The sequence below is a fragment of the Giraffa tippelskirchi genome, chromosome 3, assembly GCF_054371585.1.
Source record: "Giraffa tippelskirchi isolate mGirTip1 chromosome 3, T2T-mGirTip1v1.2.pri, whole genome shotgun sequence".
NCBI lineage: Eukaryota > Metazoa > Chordata > Mammalia > Artiodactyla > Giraffidae > Giraffa > Giraffa tippelskirchi.
Genome location: NC_137277.1, coordinates 33,850,185 through 33,869,453, shown reverse-complemented (window position 1 = coordinate 33,869,453; position 19,269 = coordinate 33,850,185). Strand labels below are relative to the sequence as shown.

General features: G+C 47.2%; 1 protein-coding gene and 1 long non-coding RNA gene across 4 annotated transcripts in view; one reads left to right on the top strand and one right to left on the bottom strand.

The window, feature by feature from the left end:
* The window catches only part of LOC145541575 (uncharacterized), a 108,044-nt gene that overhangs the window by 70,065 nt on the left and 18,710 nt on the right, over window positions 1-19,269 (top strand). For 2 of the 3 annotated variants that reach the window (XR_014079126.1, XR_014079127.1), the window contains exon 5: window positions 17,067-17,298. This is a non-coding gene — a long non-coding RNA (uncharacterized LOC145541575). Of the gene's footprint in view, window positions 1-16,630; window positions 16,745-17,066; window positions 17,299-19,269 lie in introns of all 3 variants that reach the window. The other variant, XR_014079128.1, reaches the window with a different exon arrangement.
* The window catches only part of LOC145541569 (myosin-13), a 48,092-nt gene continuing 45,964 nt past the window's right edge, over window positions 17,142-19,269 (bottom strand). Inside the window, exons 38-39 of the mRNA XM_081578301.1 lie at window positions 17,684-17,818; window positions 17,142-17,240 (exon numbers count right to left, since the gene is read on the bottom strand). Of these exons, the coding sequence (XP_081434427.1) occupies window positions 17,226-17,240; window positions 17,684-17,818 (150 nt within the window). The 3' untranslated portion in view covers window positions 17,142-17,225. The remainder of the gene's footprint in view (window positions 17,241-17,683; window positions 17,819-19,269) is intronic.

Sequence of the window (19,269 nt, the reverse complement as noted above, 5' to 3'; positions counted from 1 at the left end):
CAGGGAGAACTGGGGACTGCCTGCAGCCCTGAGAACCTGCCCCAAGGGCCTCTGGGTAAGACAGAGAACCCGTAAATGCAGGATCACAGATGCCCTCGAAGGAGCCCCCACTGTGACCCCAAGGGTTAGGTGGGTCCTATCGTCTGGCTCAGAATCTGCCTCAAACTGAGTCTGGAGAGTGACCAGAGCCCTGCAGGGAATACCAGGCTGGAATTTTCTGCCTTCCTTATATCAGAGGAGCCATGCGCTGAGATGTAGGAGAGTGTGAGCTCCGGGGTCACCCTCAGGGTTAAATCCCAGCTCCAGGGTGGCTTTGGGCAAATTTTAACCTGTTTTTGCATCTACAAAATGGGCACAGTGGTTCCTTCTTCATGGGGCTAAAGGGGAGTGAAAGCTTAGAAAGTGTGTAGGACATAGTAGGCACTCACACTGTGCTCAGCCGCTCAGTCATGTCCGACTCTTTGTGACTCCATGGACTGTAGCCCGCCAGGCTCCTCTGTCCATGGGATTTCCTAGGCAAGAATACTGGAGTGGGTTGCCACTTGCTTCTCCAGGGGCTCTTCCCACCTCAGGAATTGAACCCCCTCCTGCCTTGGCAGGCGGATTCTTTACCACTGCACCACCTGGAAAGCCCCTAGTAGACACTCTATAAATAATTGTTATTGTTGTTGTTATTATTACCTTTGGGAGTTTGGCAACCGAAAGGCACATACTTTTTGGAATATACCATTTCCCCTTGGTCCTTAGCTTCGAGGGCAACCAACACTTTTCAGTCCAGGGTGAAGTCTCAAGACAAACTTCAAACGAAGTCCCATACCCCTTAGCTGTCACTTCTCTCCTCTGCCCAGAGCAGTAGACAGTGGTGATGAAGCCTTCCAGGGTGGTGTAACCTTGGCTTAAGAACAGCCAGGAAGCCAGCCTGGAAATGCACACAAGCCTGGTCGTCACTCCTCCCCAGAAGTTCTAATAGCCGATGACATGAGCTGAACGATCTGAACCTCAGCTTCCCCCCACCACCCAAGGTTGTACTTTCTTAAGGAGACATTGTGATCGTTCTGGGGCCCCTGCCCCCACCATGCGGCCTTCTGTTAATAGACAGCCCTGACAGGGCAGCTCTCACCTCTTTTTCTGGCTCTCTGCTTAAGTTTCTCCTTGACCCTGGCGGGGGGTGGGGGCGGGTGGGGGTGGTGGGGATGATTTGCATAACATTTGAAAACAGAATTGTGGCAGCTTTTGTTAGATGCCAGGGGTCCTGTGAAGGGCACAGAGGCTAAAGAGGAAAAAACAAAAGGAAACATTCTGGGAATTCCCAGTTAGTTCTTGGCATCAGTAGGAATCTTAGTTCTCTGGGAAGTTTTTCCTAGTACCCCCTCCCCCTCTTCCTCCTAACACTTCCAGGAGCTTTATGGGTAAATGCCTGGGGCTGATTGGAGGCTGAAACAAGTCTTTTTTTCAGAGGTCTCAGCTGGTACCTGTGGGTTCACTGCTGGAGATAACGTGTGTTGGGCAGATGTGCTCAGATGGGCAGCTTGATGTGTGTCCAGATCTCTTGGAACTGTGCTGGTAGCCAGAGCCCTCTGGGGACCAGGGCTTTCATTAAGGCCCTCTGCTGTGGGCTTGTCCTCATTGGTATTCCTAATGATGGTACCTGGGGTAAGGACAGTAATCACCTGTTTGAACTATTGTGGGTATTGAATGAGTATATATACAAAAAAGGCTTAGAATAGCGCCTGGCACAGAAGAGTTCTCAAATCTTAAGCTGTTTTCTGTAGCATAGTATTTGTTAAAAGTAAATTGATTCTTTTTAAAAATAATCCACTCTTTTCTTTTTAAATTTTTTGAATTATGAAAGTATGAGATTAACATTTACAGGAGACTTGGAAAATACAGAACAAAGTTAAATATAGTTCTACTCTATATTACAGTTATTTTTAAGTAGCTAAATTAAGATTTTAAACTGGAGTTTCAATACCAAGCTCTCAAAAATTAATAGAATGAATAGACAGAAAATACTAATCCATCCTTTTCTATGCCCCAGATGTCCTTTTTGGTAGAGCAAGCAAATCTTTGGGGCTTCCCAGGTGGCACTAGTGGTAAAGAATCCACTTGCCAATGCAGGTAGACATAAGAGATGCAGGTTCGATCCCTGGTTGGGAAGATCCCTTGCAGTAGGAAATGGCAACCCACTCCAGTATTCTTGCCTACAAAACTCCATGGACAGAGAAGCCTAGCTGGCTATAGTGCATGGCACCACAGAGAGTTGGACATGACTGAGTGACTGAACACACACAAGCAAATCTTTCCACCTTGTTTTCCTTTTTTAAAAAACTTTTTTTCTCCCTCCTTCTTCCCACCTTGTTTTTCTTCCTCAAGAATGCTTTAGTGATGCTTCATCTTTTGCATTTTCTTATAAAATGTAGGATTAACTTGTTAACTTCTGCCAAAAGAAAGAAAGAGAGAAAAAGGGAGAGAAGGAAAGGGTGTGAGGCGGGGAGGGAAGATAGGCAACTGTAGAAATGTTTGCTCTGGATTGTACTGAGTCTGTAAACAGATTTGGGAAGAAACCGTGCCTTTATTTTGTAGTCTTCTATCAATTCACATTCTGTATCTTTGTTTTATGAAATTTTTTTAGTAGTTCTTAAAGATCTAAAATTTAATAGTCCTGTAATTTTCTGTAGAGATCTTGTATGTGCTTTATTTGCTGTTAGGAAATTGATTTTTAAAAATTCAATTATAAGCAGCATAATTAAAAATATCATTTTTTACCTGTTCAGTGCTGGAATAAACAAGTATAATTTATATTTGCATTTTGATTTTTAAATTTTTATAAATAAACTTTAAATTTTGGATTAATTTTAGATTTATAGAAAGGTTGCAAAGATAGTACAGAGTTCCAGTACACCCCTCATTCAGTTTTCCCTAAAGTTGTTTTTTTATTTTTGGCCATGCCACAAGGCTTGCAGGATCTTAATTCCCTAACCAAGGATCCACCTCAGGTCCTGGCAGGGAGAACACCAAATCCTAGCCACTGGACCACCAGGGAATTCCCCAGTTCTCCCTAATGTTTATGTCTCACATAACCATGGCACACTTATCAAAACTAAAACCAACATTGTGCATTACTAGGTAAACTCCATACTGTATTTAGATCTAATAGTGTCCTTTTTTGGTTCCAGAATCCAATCCAGGATGTTTGCTGTTGTTGTTTAGTCACTAAGTTGCAGCCAACTCTTTGCAACCCTGTGGACTGCAGCCCGCCAGCCTTCTCTGTCCATGGGATTCTTCAGGCAAGAATCCTGGAGTGGGGTGCCAGGCCCTCATCCAGGGGATCTTCCTGACCCAGGGATCGAACCCTCATCTCTTGAGTTTTATGCATTGGCAGACGGATTCTTTATCACTGCACCGTATGGCTGTAAAAGCTTCTAAACACTCTCAGTGTCTGTACTTATTTGTGGGAGACCATTAACAAGCCATTCAGAGATGGGCACTGGCCTCTGAACCACAGAGTGAGTAGCATCACTCCAGATCTGTGCTTCTTGAACTGGATGCGCTCACAGATGGCCTGGAGATCAGGTTCAGGGCCATGTTTGAATTCACTGTGTCTGGGAGGGGCCTGGAGTCTGTGTTTCTAAACGCCTGGGGATGCTGCTGCTGCTGCATCACACTTCAGAGTAGCAAGGTTCTGGACTACAGCATGTTCTGTCTCTTTTGTCATGAGCAGCTACCCAAATATATGAAACTGACAACTATGCTTCCATCCCCCAAGCTTCTTCTCTGGACTAAAGAGAACCAGTTCCCCCAACTGCTATTCAGGCAGCACTTTCTACACCCCTGTACCCCTACCCCTATTTGGGCTGCACCTGTGGATGGCATCCATCCCCCCGACCCCCACCACTCAGCCCCTGTCTCCTCTTTTCTCTTCCTGTCCTCCTGACATCTTGTGTAGAGCACCTTGTGTTAGTCATTCAGTTATGTCCGACTTCCTGTGACTCCATGGACTGTAGCCCGCCAGGCTCCTCTGTCCATGGAATTCTCCAGGCAAGAATACTGGAGTGCGTAACCATTCCCTTCTCCAGGAGATCTTCCCAACCCAGGGATCCAACCTGGGTCCCCTGCATTGCAGGAGGATTCTTTACTGTCTGATCCACCAGGGAAGCTATTTCCTTCAGTCATTCCTAGGTTGGCTCCAGGCCTGGGGGGATTTTTGGATCTCTCATGCTTCTGGGAAGCTCTTCAGGCTGGAGGAAGGAAGTTGCTCTAGAGCCGGAAAGTGCAGTGTCCATCTGCCCCTGGACTGACGCCCTGGTGAGCCTCCTGACACCTTGCCCTCTCCAGGGTCTCCTGTCTGCCCTCCAGAGTCACCTCAATTCAACACTGGTGACCTGGGCTTTCCTGTCTGCATCGCCCCTTGAAGCACCCGGTTCACTTGAAGGGCTGCGAGGAGATAACAGGGTGCCTTCCTTTTGCTGGGGACAGGGGGCTCTCTGACCATACCAAGACACAGGAGCTTCTATGACTACGTTGACACTTTTGTGACCCTCTTTACAAGGATCCCCTATCCCCACCACCCTGAAGCCCCCTCCTCCATTTCTCAGGACTCCCCCAAAGCCAGGCTTCAGTTAAGGCTTCATTTTGGAAGATCCCTGTAAAATGTGTTTGCTGAGAAGGAGCAGAATTGAGTCAGCCTCAAGTCCTAACATCTCAGCCAGGATTCTTCTATCAAATTAGGAAATAGTTTGCCCAGCCCCCAGGGCATAAATCTTATCTTAAAGTTTAAAGATAACTTTAGAAAATTATGCACAGCTTTATAGAGAAATGAAACCTCAAAGAGATGAGGAACTCTATTTCATCATCCTGATTGTGGGCTTGTCTGACATAGGGCTGTCATCGGCATCTATGTATTAACTTAAGCTTCTTTCATTTAACTTCTTTTAGTAAGTATGTTAATATCTGACTCTTGATGGACTCAAATGTTGTTGGTGCTGTTCTCTCTTAAAGGACACATAATCCTCCGAGTAATCCTAGTCTAGCATGGTGATTGCAAGCTCGAGCCCTACCATTCACTAGCTGTGTGACATTAAGCAAATTCTTAACCTCTCTGAGCCACACTTGTAAAATGAGGAGAAAATAGGAGCCTACAGTAAAGAAGTTCTGTGACTATTAAACGAGATGATGCATGTTAAGTTCTTAAAATAGCAGCTAGCACATGAAGAGTGCTCAGTTAACACCAGCTGCTGTTATAACTATGACATAAAGTATTCAGGTAGCCCTCAATTACTAAGCACTTTAGGTTATTTGTGATTGTTTATTTTTTAAAAATAGTCATGTAAAAAGGTTTTTAAAAATTTGTCTGCTAATTTATTTCATTTTTGGCTATGCTGGGTCTTTGTTGCTGTGCAGACTTTTTTCTCCAGTTGTGAGTGGGGGCTACTCTCTAGCTGCAGTGTTTGGGCTGGTCACTGTGGTGGCTTCTCTTGTTGCAGAGCACAGGCTCTAGGGTGTGTGGGCTTCAGCAGTTGTGGTTCCTGGGCTCTAGAGTGCAGGCTGTGGCACATGGGCTTAGTTGCTCTGTGGCATGTGGGATCTTTCTGGATCAGGGTTCAAACCCATGGTTCCTGCATTGGCAGGTGGATTCTCTGAAATCTGCCTGATTTGGATTACTGAACTGCCAGGGAAGGCCTGCAATTTTTTTTTTTTTTGACCTTTAATGAAAATTCATTTAATAAAGCTTTTATCAGAGAATACCATAAAAGAACAAGCATAATAAAGACAATAAGAGAATTCTGACAAGCCCTGAAAGTATTTTATTGTTATGAAAATGCTGTTATGAACATTGATCCATTCTGGCAACCTCTGTGGACTGCCTCACCTGCCCTGGAGGATTCTAAGACGATGAAGAGGATGCTGGCTGTTGAAGTGATGGCAGTTTAGTGATGGAGAGAAACAGGAAGTGGGTGATTATGAAAACCCAAGGGCCCCGTAGGGGAATGGGTGAAGGCAGTGAGGCAGGCGAACGTTGGGAGGCGCTCAGTGAGCGGTTGAGGTCTGAGATGAACTTGTAATTCCTCAGAGAGAAAGGCATTTGTTAGCCTTATTATTTATTACCCTAATATACTCCCGGAGCTTATAACAGCTCCCAGTGTGTGCGAGTCCCTCCATCCGTCTGTCCAGTGCTGGCTGGAAGCCTTGTCTGCTTGCTCTCTAAGAGTCACGCCCCAGCAGGGCCACAGCCTGGTCCAGATCCCAGCTGGGTCCTGATCCGGGTCCAGATGTTTTGTCTGGCCCCACCCGGACCTCTCCCTCCTGACTTATGGGACAGGAAGCCCCTTGCTGCGAGGCAGTGCCTCTGAGCTAGTCTCTTCCTCCTCCCGAAGGTGGTGAGAGGCCCACCGTGGAATTCAGTGGAATTCAGGTCACTGGCTGGGGAGGAAATGATGTGATGTTATGAGAAGTTACACTCTTAGCAGGAGTGTTGAAGGACAAGGGATGTCTGCTGGGTCTGTGTGCCGGCTGGGTCCAAGAGAGATCCCTGTTTAGATGCTGAGATGGAGAACCTTGTGTCGGCCACCTCTTTCGTGGGGACAAGCAAAGAAGAAAGGGAAACGCCAACTGGCATTCCAGAAGCCCACTTTGTGCCAGGGGGTTGACTGCCGTGTATGGATTTGTCCTCACAGTGACCGTGTGGGAAGGCAGTCAAATTCCGAAACCGAAATCAGACTCAGCAAAGCCCACGGCCCCTTGCTTTTGAGCCCTGATCATGAGCAGCAAATTGAGGTGATCTATACTGCTTCCGAGTTACCCCAGGCCCAAGGAGCAGCGGCTGCATGGGCATAGGAGGGCCGAGAGGAGTTACTCCACATTCAAGGTCAGGAGGGGCCGTCGTGAGTAGATACCCCTTGTCCAAGGTAAGGAGCAACGGCTGCACTTTGCTGGAGCAGCCGTGAAGAAATACCCCACATCCAAAGTAAGAGAAACCCAAGTAAGACGGTAGGTGTTGCAAGAGGGCATCAGCGGGCAGACACACTGAAACTAAAATTACAGAAAACTAGCTAATCTGATCACATGGACCACAGCCTTGTCTATCTCAATGAAACTAAGACATGCAGTGTGGGGCCACCCAAGACGGCTAGGTCATGGTGGAGAGGTCTGACAGAATGTGGTCCACTGAAGAAGGGCATGGCAAACCACTTCAGTATTCTTGCCTTGAGAACCCCATGAACAGTATGAAAAGACAAAAAGATAGGACACTGAAAGATGAACTCCCCAGGTCAGTAGGTGCCCAATATGCTACTGGAGATCAGTGGAGAAATAATTCCAGAAAGAATGACGGGATGGAGCCAAAGCAAAAACAATACCCAGCTGTGGATGTGACTGGTGATAGAAGCAAAGTCCGATGCTATAAAGAGCAATATTGCAGAGGAACCTGGAATGTTAGGTCCATGAATCAAGGCAAATTGGAAGTGGTCAAACAGGGGATGACAAGAGTGAATGTCAACATTCTAGGAATCAGAGAACTAAGATGGACTGGAATGGGTGAATTTAACTCAGATGACCATTATATCTACTACTGTGGGCAGGAATCCCTTAGAAGAAATGGAGTAGCCATCATGGTCAACAAAAGAGTCTGAAATGCAGTACTTGGATGCAATCTCAAAAATGACAAAATGATCTCTGTTCGTTTCCAAGGCAAACCATTCAATATCACAGTAATCCAAGTCTATGCCCTGACCAGTAACGCCGAAGAAGCTGAAGTTGAACGGTTCTATGAAGACCTACAAGACCTTTTAGAACTAACACCCAAAAAAGATGTCCTTTTCATTATAGGGGACTGGAATGCAAAAGTAGGAGGTCAGGAAACACCTGGCGTAACAGGCAAATTTGGCCTTGGAGCACAGACTGAAGCCGGTCAAAGGCTAATAGAGTTTTGCCAAGAGAACGCACTGGTCATAGCAAACACCCTCTTCCAACAACACAAGAGAAGACTCTACACGTGGACATCACCAGATGGTCAACACCAAAATCAGATTGATTATATTCTTTGCAGCCAAAGATGGAGAAGCTCTATACAGTCAGCAAAAACAAGACCGGGAGCAGACTGTGGCTCAGATCATGAACTCCTTATTGCCAAATTCAGACTTAAATTGAAGAAAGTAGGGAAAACCACTAATCCATTCAGATATGACCTAGATCAAATCCCTTATGAGTATACAGTAGAAGTGACAAATAGATTTAAGGGACTGGATCTGGTAGAATGCCTGATGAACTATGGACAGAGGTTCGTGACGTTGTACAGGATACAGGGATCAAGACCATCTCCATGGAAAAGAAATGCAAAAAAATGCAAAAAAGCAAAATGGCTGTCTGAGGAGGCCTTACAGATAGCTGGGAAGAGAAGAGAAGCAAAAAGCAAAGGAGAAAGGGAAAGATATTCCCATCTGAATGCAGAGTTCCAAAGAATAGCAAGGAGAGATAAGAAAGCCTTCCTCAGTGATCAAAGCAAAGAAATAGAGGAAAACAGCAGATTGGGAAAGACTAGAGATCTCTTCAAGAAAATTAGAGATACCAAGGGAACATTTCATGCAAAGATGGGCTCGATAAAGGACAGAAATGGTATGGACCTAACAGAAGCAGAAGATATTAAGAAGAGGTGGCAAGAATACACAGAAGAATTGTACAAAAAAGATCTTCATGATCCAGATAATCACGATGGTGTGATCACTCACCTAGAGCCAGACATCCTGGAATGTGAAGTCAAGTGGGCCTTAGGAAGCATCACTATGAACAAAGCTAGTGGAGGTGATGGAATTCCAGTTGAGCTATTTCAAATCCTAAAAGATGATGCTGTGAAAGTGCTGCACTCGATATGCCAGCAAATTTGGAAAACTCAGCAGTGGCCACAGGACTGGAAAAGGTCAGTTTTCATCCCAATCCCAAAGAAAGGCATGCCAAAGAATGCTCAAACTACCATACAATTGCACTCATCTCACACGCTAGTAAAGTAATGCTCAAAATTCTCCAAGCCAGGCTTGCTTCAGCAATACATGAACCATGAACTTCCAGATGTTCAAGCTGGTTTTAGAAAAGGCAGAGGAACCAGAGATCAAATTGCCAATATCTGCTGGATCATTGAAAAAGCAAGAGAGTTCCAGAAAAATGTCTATTTCTGCTTTATGGACTATGCCAAAGCCTTTGACTGTGTGGATCACAATAAACTGTGGAAAATTCTGAAAGAGATGGGAATACCAGACCATCTGACCTGTCTCTTGAGAAACCTGTGTGCAAGTCAGGAAGCAACAGTTAGAACTGGACATGGAACAACAGACTGGTTCCAAATAGGAAAAGGAGTACGTCAAGGCTGTATATTGTCACCCTGCTTATTTAACTTATATGCAGAGTACATCATGAGAAACGCTGAGCTGGAAGAAACACAAGCTAGAATCAAGATTGCCGGGAGAAATATCAATAACCTCACATATGCAGATGACACCACCCTTATGGCAGAAAGTGAAGAAGAACTACAGAGCCTCTTGATGAAAGTGAAAGAGGAGAGTGAAAAAGTTGGCTTAAAGCTCAACGTTCAGAAAACTAAGATCATGGCATCTGGTCCCATCACTTCATGCGAAATAGATGGGGAAAGAGTGGAAACAGTGTCAGACTTTATTTTTTGGGCTCCAAAATCACTGCTGATGGTGATTGCAGCCATGAAATTAAAAGACGCTTACTCCTTGGAAGGAAGGTTATGGCCAACCTAGATAGCATATTTAAAAGCAGAGACATTACTTTGCCAACAAAAGTCTGTCTAGTCAAGGCTATGGTTTTTCCAGTGGTCATGTATGGATGTGAGAGTTGGATGGTGAAGAAAGCCGAGCGCCGTAGAACTGATGTTTTTGAACTGTGGTGTTGGAGAAGACTCTTTTTTTTTTTTTTTATAAATTTATTTATTTTAGTTGGGGGCTAATTACTTTACAATATTGTAATAGTTTTTGCCATACATTGACATGAATCAGCCATGGGTTTACATGTGTTCCCCTTCCTGGACCCCCCACCCACCTCCCTCCCCATCCCATCCCTCTGGGTCATCCCATTGCCCCGGCCCTGAGCCCTTGTCTCATGCATCAAACATGGAATGGTGTTCTGTTTCACATATGATAATATACATGTTTCAGTGCTATTCTCCCAGAACGTCCCACCCTCACCTTCTCCCTCAGAGTCCATAAAATTGTTCTATGCGTCTGTGTCTCTTATTCTGTCTCGCATATAGGGTTATCATTACCATCTTTCAAATTCCATATATATGCATTAGTATACTGTATTGTTGTTTTTCTTTCTGGCTTACTTCACTCTGTATAATGGGCTCCAGTTTCATCCATCTCAGTAGAACCGATTCAAATGTATTTTTTTTAATGGCTGAGTAATATTCCATTGTGTATATGTACCACAGCTTCCTTATCCATTCGTCTGCTGATGGACATCTAGGTTGCTTCCATGTCCTGGCTATTGTAAACAGTGCTGCAATGAAGACTCTTGAGAGTCCCTTGGACTGCAAGGAAATCCAATCAATCCATCCTAAAAGAGATCAGTCCTGGTTGTTCATTGGAAGGACTGATGTTGAAGCTGAAACTCCAATACTTTGGCCACCTCATGCAAAGAGTTGACTCATTGGAAAAGACCCTAATGCTGGGAAGGATTGGGGGCAGGAGGAGAAGGGGACGACAGAGGATGAGATGGTTGGATGGCATCACTGACTCAATGGACATGGGTTTGGGTAAACTCCGGGAGTTGGTGATGGACAGGGAGGCCTGGTGTGCTGCAATTCATGGGGTTGCAAAGAGTCGGACACGACTGAGCGACTGAACTGAATTGATACTGCTTCTCCTGAGAGTAGGGACTTAACCTCATAGGAGGAATAGGAAACGCCCCTCTTGACTATGGATTTGGGTACAGCTGGACCATCATGACTTAGAACTGACCAGTCAAAACCCTCCATCCTCCTGCCATCTCCTGATGTTAGGCCTGACCCTCCAGGCCAATGAGAACCAGCCCTTCAGCTTTAAAAAAAATTATTTATTTGTTTTTATTTTTATTTTTTGGCTGTGCTGTGTCTTCATTGCTGTGCTGGCTTTTTCTCTAGTTACAGTGAGTGGGCGCTGTTCTCTAGTTGCGGGGCACTGGCTTCTCATTGCAGTGGCTTCTCTTGTCGTGGAGCACAGGCTCTAGGGCACAAGAGCTTCAGTAGCTGTGGCATGTGGGCTCACTAGTTTCACCTCCCGGGCTCTAGAGCACAGGCTCAATGGCTGTGGCACATGGGTTTAGTTGCTCCGAGGCATGTCGGATCTTCCGGAGCAGGGATGGAACCCGTGGCTCTTGCATTGGTAGGCGGATTCTTTACCACTGAGCAACCAGGGAAGCCCAGTCCTTTGGCTTTTGCAGGAACTCCTGGAAAAAAAAATGCTCCTAGGCCACTAGCATAAGATGGGAAGATACAGGATACAAGCCTGGTCATGTTGTAATCACAAAGGAGCAGGCTTCCAGGGAATAAAGTTAATTTTGAAGAAAGCAGAATGGAGAGATGGAAAGAAAGAGAAAAATAAGAAATTGTCTGAAATCCTAGATCCAATGACACTTTGTGGGCCCAGTCAGCCTGAAGATTGACTACCCTCAAAATGTTCATTTAGGTGAACCAGTAAATCTTCCTTTTTGCCTAGACATTGCAGCTGACTGTCTGTCACAGATGAATGAGTTCCTATGCCCAGGGTATAGATGTGGAATTGGGACTAGGATGGCCTGGCCCACATTTCCTTCCTGTCTTCCCCACCTTCCCACACTCTGAAGGAGGAAATCCTTGGCTCTGAGAAGTCCTCTCAATCTGCTGCCTTGAATCAGCTGGCCTGGCAGGACTGGTGGAAATACAGGGGGTCGGCTTGGCCCACCCAGTACATCCTCCAGTATCTCTATATACAAATTCCAGGTTTGTCTTTACTTGAGTTCATTGGTTCCACATAGTGGTATGCTGGTAACTGTTTAACAAGCACAGAGATCAAAAGCCCTGCACTAAAGTGCTTGCCAGTTTCTGTGGTGTAAATATTTCCACCTCGGCCAGGTTCAGCATCCCTCATGACGTCCCTGAATGTGGAGATAGAAAGAGATGTAAGTAGCAAACCACTGGAGAGTATGTCCATCACGCAGATTTATTAGTTGTAAATCACAGATAGTAATAAAATGCAATATATTAGTTATGTTGTTGTTCAGGCACTAAGTTGTGTCCGACTCTTTGCAACCTCATGGACTGCACCACACCAGGCTTCCCTGTCATTCACTATCTCCTGGAGTTTGCTCGTATTCATGCCCATTGAGTCAGTGATGGGCATCTCATCCTCTGCCATCCTCTCCTCCTTCAATCTTTCGCAGTTTTATGTATTGATTTTTAATTTTTTTTTTTTTTGGCTACACTGAGGTTCATGCAGGATCTTAGTTCTCCTACCAGGGATCAAACTCACGCCTCCTACATTGGAAGCACAGAGTCATAACCACTGGACTGCCAGTGACGTCCCCATATTGATTTTTTATTACCTTTTTTTTTTAAATATACAGATACTCCTGGACTTTTGATGGTTCGATTCACAATTTTTCGACTTTAGAAAAGCAATGTGCATTTAGTAGAAACTGTGCTTTGAATTTTGCTTTTGGATCTTTTCCCTGGCCTAGAGATATGCAGTCTGATCCTTTGTTGATGCTGGGCAGGGCAGCCAGCCACAGCTCTCATCAGCAATGCAGTCATGAGGGGAAACAACCGATATACTTACAGCCTTTCTGCACCCAGACAGTGATTCTGTTTTTCACTTTCAGTAGCGCATTCAATACATTACACGAGATAGCCAATACTTTACTCTCAAATGGGCTCAGTGTTAGATGATTTTGCCTAGCTGTAGACTAATGTAAGTGTTCTGAGCACATTCAAGGTAGGCTGAACTAAATGATAATGGTTTGGTAGGTTTGATGTGTTAAATGCATTGCCAAATAAATGGTATTTTCAGTTTACGATGAAAGTTGAGGAAGAGCTGTAATTTATCTCATTGTAAAATTATAAAATTTAAGTTTAATAATAAGTAATTATAAAATTTAAATTTTAAGAAGTGGCTCACAAAATTCCTAAAAGTTTCATAACTGGCTCTTGTGAGCTGGTACGAGCTGTTTCCAGGATACCACTGATGCCACTTAGATCTCAGCAGGAAATGACTGCGTCTTCCTGGGTTCAAGAGCTATTGGTGTGAGCCCAGGTTTAAATGAAAACAGGGACCTGGATGAGATCCTAAAAGCTTGATCTGGCAGGAGGCCTGTGCCAAAGTTGAAGTGTGCAATGAAACTGAATGGGTCATTAGAGATCAGTGTGGGATTTATGACCTAGAGATGTACACATGGCACAGCGAAGCAGCCGTCCTTTGTGTGGTCAGCCGACCCCACTGCATAGGAGGGCCGTGGAGCAGGGAAAGAGATGTGCAGGGCAGGGTGTGTACCAGCTGGGCTCTGGCTGGAAGCAGATGACACACCCAGATCGGCATAACATGTGGGGTGTTTGAGGAAGAGACTCTGCACGGAGATAAGCAGGTTCAGGGAGGACACGGGGATAAGCAGAGCTCCAGGTGCAAACAGGGTGAGGGGACTGGTCCCTGGGCATGGCGACAGAGCAGGCTGGGGAGTGGGTTACCGGATAGAAAGTGGGGCCTTTGCCTACAAGGAGGATGCAGGGAATAAATGCCCTCTTCCTCCTCTTCCTCCTGCTTTTCTTTCTCAGCTCCCTGTTGGCTGGAGCCACCCAAAGTCCAGAGGGCAAGGAAATGCATTGTTTCTTCAACCTCTTCTGGGACAAGAGAAAAGCGGGAGGGGACTGAAGGGTCAGATGGCAAAGGTCTTGACCTGAGTACTCACTGTGAACCTGGGTATTGCCTTTGTCTCGGGCCTAGGAGAAGGGCCAACAGACTCACTTTTGGAACCTCCACAGGCCACCTTCATCTCAGAGACACCCAGGGTCCGGTCACCCACCCTGTTAGGGGCAGGAGACTGTTTGTGGAGGCTCACTGCCTTTTACTCTGGGACCAACCCTTCTCTTCCAGTCTGGCAGCGATTTCTGGGACAAGGGGAGTGAGGTCTGGGAGAAGACCCTTGGCCATGGCCCCACCCTCTGCTGCCAGGGCCATCACAAGGGCCTACTCACAGCCCGGCCAATCCTAGGCCTCCATCTCAGATTCTGCAGGGTCCTCTTCTGCAGACACTCAGTTAGGGGGAGCCCTGGTCTGGGAGCCATGAGAGTTGGGTGTTTGGCTCTGACACTTCATCCTGTGGGGGTCACCAGATTCTATCACAAATCTGAATTTTCTCATCTGCAAAACCAAGGGCCTGGATGGGATGATCCTGTTTCCCAAGGACACCTCTGACTCTGAATGTCTAATGTCAAGACTTGAGGGGTAAGATCTCTGGGTCATTTGCGTAATGAAAAGCCTGTCTTTCCACCACCAGGAGGTGGCAGCAAAGCTCTGTTTTGAAGAGGCCTGTAGGTCAGGGTAGGCTCTGTTGTCCAAGGCCCCCAGAACTTGAAGCCCAGGTTTGGTGGCTAGGTTTCAAACTAATAACAGCAGCAGCAGCAGCCAACAATATCATTGTTATCATTCTCATTAGTAAAACATCTCCAGTTTGGCTAGTTGCTAGGAAAATCTCTTACATGGCATCAGGTGTGAATCTTTCAACAGTTCCATCCTGACATAGGAAATTCCAGGACTTCCTGCTCCACGTTGAGGCTCAGAGACACACTCTGACTTCCCAAAGCCCTGGAAAGTGTGATGTGCTAGAGATCTGGGGGACCAGGGTGGGGCGAATGCAGAGATGCTAGGCAGCTCCAGGTGAACTGGGGAGTGTTGGAGCAGATGGAATTCATATCTGCTTTTTTTGGAATGTCAGAAAGAAGTGATTCCACAGAAAACTTTTTTGATGCCCCTCAAATGTATGGTATGTTAGCTCCTTAAACCAGAGGAATCCCCATGGAGACACAGCCAAACCCCAGCCCCCTCTGAACTCCTGTCTTACATTCCACCTGCACTCTGAGGTCATGTGTCACCCCTGCCCACTGTGATGACACATTACCAGAGTACAAACTATGTGTCTGGCTCCAGACCAAGGGTGTTTCTTGCATATTCTTAGTTACTTCTCAGAATAACCCTCTAACGATGTAACCATCGTTACATCCCATTTTACATGTGAAGTAGCAAAGGCTCAAAGTCATGAAGTAACTTGTTCCAAATCGCACAGCTGTGAGTGGTAGGGTGGGACTGGCACCCCGCAGGTCAGCCCCAGGGCTTTCACCACACGCACAGGGAAAGGCCACTGTGTGAGACTCTGCTGTATGGTGGATCTGAAGGGCTTCCAGCTCCTTCTCAACATCAGAAAAGCCACAGCCCATCTGCTAGAAAATGAGGGTGTTAATCCCTGCCTGACCTCCCGATAGGATTGTTGGGAGACCCTTGTGGAAAAGACGAAAATGAGGCACATGGATCCTCCGCATCTTACAGAATAGTTCTGCATAGTTGAAATTGTATTATCATTCTAATTAGGAGGGTGGTGCAGTGGGGTGGCAGGAGTGTAGGACTAGGACCTGGTGTCTGGGGACTTTGAGAATGGCCTCGGTTTCCTGCTGTATGAAATTGAGAAGATTGAAGGAGATCATTTTTTACAGACCTTTTCAGTCCTTAAGTTTAGGCATAATGGTGCCAAGGATGGTGATGATAGTGATGATGATGGTGAGGATGGTGATGGTGGTGAGGATGGTGATGGTGGTGAGGATGGTGGGAGGGTGATGGTGAAGATGGTGAGGATGGTGATGATGATGGTGGGGATAGTGATGTCAGACATCTGAGGTCACCTGAGCTCAGAATCATTTCCTGCCATCACCACTGCTGCCAACCCCTGTGTCAAAGGCATGAGGGGTGAACTGGTGATGAGATGGAATGAGGGATCTAGAGGCCAGAAAGAAGGGACTGTCTAAGATGTTAGAGGAGAGTGCGTTGTAGTGCCTAGTACATAGTAAGCCAGAAACTGCACCTCTTGCCATCACCCCAACCCTTCGCCTGTCCCAGAGAAGCTATGATTTTTATTGTTATCTCTGCCTTACAGAATAAGGAAAATGAGGCCCAGGGAGTTAGTCTTAAGTTTCTCAAGGCCACACAGTTGGTATGTGATAATATTTGGATTCCATCCAGGTTTGATGGAACCCAAAGTCCATGTCCCTGACCACACAGCTCAGTTTGACCATTGAGGCAACTCAGGTTCAGCGAATGTACATGGCCAAACCAGGCAACACAGCTATTGCTACTAAGTGCTCAGTCTGAGGCTCAGATTAAGTCTTGGCTCCTGATCCTGTCCTTGTTCATGCTGCTGCATTTCTATCCTTTCAGGGCAAGAAATCCAGCTTAATCAGAGTCAGGGGGGTCTGGGAGCGACCATAAGACTAGCCACACTCTTCATCCTTGGCCAGAGCACCGTGGAGAGGATCTGTGCACATGGAGGAAAATGGGAAGGAGGAACAAACAGGGCTTGCAGGACAGCTTATGAGCAGTCCTTCCCGAAGTAACTTTCCTCCTAGGAATGAATCCTGTGTTCAGGAGTGCCTACTACCTCTGAAGATGTTCTGGGAGCTGTGGGTGGTATGAGAGGAGTGGAGACACCACCCTAGGAGAGACAGGATGGAAAAGCAGAGGTGCTTGGGGGAAAGAGCCCTGGGGTCTTGGGGGGGTTTAGCTTAGGGGGTCTGGGATCTTGGGGGTCTGGGATCCTCCAACCTGGATAAGTACAGAGTGCTTAATCCATCTGGGTCCCGTTTCCCTGTCTGTAAATTCAGGGAAACTGAGCTGGAAATAATAATGAATTCCTAGTAGAAAATGGCCCACAGGTATCTGAAAGTTATTTTTAACTACTGGGGAGCTGGTGGTCTATCTTGCAGTGAGTTGATTTTCCTCCTTTCCTACTCAGGGCCAGGAGGGTCCACTTTCACATCTCTTTCTTTATGGTTTATACAATAGAACTGGCAAGAATCTGAGAACCATCCCACGGAGGAAGAACGGACAGTGATAATAAACATAGCAGAGCCGGAGACCTGAGTTGCCAGGAGAATTTATTTCTCAGGACACCTTCCCTCTGCTCTCCCAAGGTGTCCCATGGCAACAGGCATCAGGAGGGGCTCATTCTTCCATCTTCTGGGGGAGAAAAAGAATTGTACACAGGAAATGAGTCAGGAAATAAGTCAAAGCAAAGGTGAGGTCTGGCCTCGTGTTCAAATGGGGCAACTGGAGAGGCTGTAGTCTCAGAAAAATATTAAGATGTGGCTTTGTCTCCCTTTGTTCATTGTAAAAGCAAACCAGTCGAGCCCCTGGAGATGGGGTGAATCCCCCCAAAAGCAGGGGCTTCTTGGCCACCACCTTTTGCAACAGGGAGGGAGGGGCGGGGATAGTAGGACATCTGGCTCCTGGCCCCTCACTGCTCCTGTGACCCTGGAACCCCCGGGGACCTGGCTAAAGCAGTACATCAGTGAAGGCCCGGCCAGCAGCCAGGGAGGGACGCTGACAAGCTCCCTCTGAGCTCTGTGGCTGCTGCCTGGTCCTGAGTCTCAGGGTGTCTGGAGGGGGGAGTCTGCTCTCACCTGGGCTCCCACATCTCGGCTCTTGGCCCGCAGCTTGTTGACCTGGGACTCGGCGATGTCAGCGCGTTCCTCGGCCTCCTCCAGCTCGTGCTGGACCCTCCGGCACCTGGACAGCTGCATGTTGGCCTGCTCCTCCTGAAGGGAAGGCCAAGGGGGCAGGAGGCTGAGGAAGCCCCTCCCTCTGGCTCTGAGGCCCTGGGTCCCTGACGGCCTCTGTGGGAATTGGGGAACCAGGAGAGCTTGGGCCCCAATTCCCTGAGGTCAGAGGAGGGAGAGCTAAGCTCTCCAGCAGTGAGGACGATGCCCCGGGCTCCTGACCATGTACACCATCCAGTCACCTGGGAGGTCCGCTGCCCCCAGGATAGGGCTTCCTGGGCTTCCCTGGTGAATCAGATGATAAAGAATCTACCTGCAATGCAGGAGACCCAGACTCAATCCCTGGGTGGAGAAGATCCCCTGGAGAAGGGAATGGCAATTCACTCCAGTATTGTTGCCTGGAGAATTCCATGGACAGAGGAGCCTAGTGGGCTGCAGTCCATGGGGTTGCAAAGAGTGGGACATGACTGAGTGACTAACACCTCACTTTTCCCCTAGGATGCTTGCCTGTTCCCCTGTGCCCCTCCTCTATGCCATCCCCACCCCTCAGAGCTCTTTAGAGGAGACCAAGTCTCCCAAGGCACATGGAGGTGTCAAGAGACCCATGGTCCACGCACCCCTGCCCCGTGCCTGCTCCTGCCCTGTGCCTGCTCCCAGTGCCGTCTGCCTGTGGCCAGGCTGGGTCTGGTTGAGGACCATCCAAGGGTTTCTGATAAAGGTGGCCTGCTGGGCCCTGGCCAGTCCTGCTGCAGCTGTGCTAATCCTCCCCCCATTTAACCAGTCCAGACCTGCTTCCCAGAGGTCAGGACGGAAGCCTCAGCCTCTTGAGCAGGGAAGACAAAGGGCAGGGAGAGAAGCCTCATCTTCAGTAATTTATCTGGAGCAGGCTCCCCCAGATTTTGTCTCTCAGGATGCAAGTCCTGTGAGATGCTCTGTTTACTAAAAAGAGATGCCATGTTCCATCAAGGGTGAGAAATGCTACAACTCAGAATACCTCTTCCACTATGAGGTCCATCCCACGACACTTGCAAAACCTGAGAAACCCTTGAAGTAAAGCAACCCTCCAACTTTGTGGAACCCAGAGTTTCCCAAAGGATTTCTCATCTATCAAAGCAAAAGGCCCCACCCCTCTCGTCCCTGCCACCCCAGCTTCCTGCTATTAAAGTCCTTCAGACCTTGGGTCCCCAGAAGGTATTTGGGAAGTGCTCATTTCAGCCCAAACCATTTCCTCCCTGTTGGTTCCACTGTTTGCTCAAGGGTAGATCCGAAAGCATGAACTGGGGAGTGGGAGTTAGGGAGGCCGAGGAAGGGTGGAGGTGGTGGGGGCCAGGGCCAGGGGTAAGATGGGATGACATGAGTTAAGACCAGGTATTTGAGGTCAGCTCACAGGGGCAGGGAGTGCTGAGTGAGTCAGGGTGGGTGGGATAAAGCCAGGTGGGTCGAGGCAGAGTGGAGGGATGGAGGGGTATGGGACAGGACTGGTGGGGCCT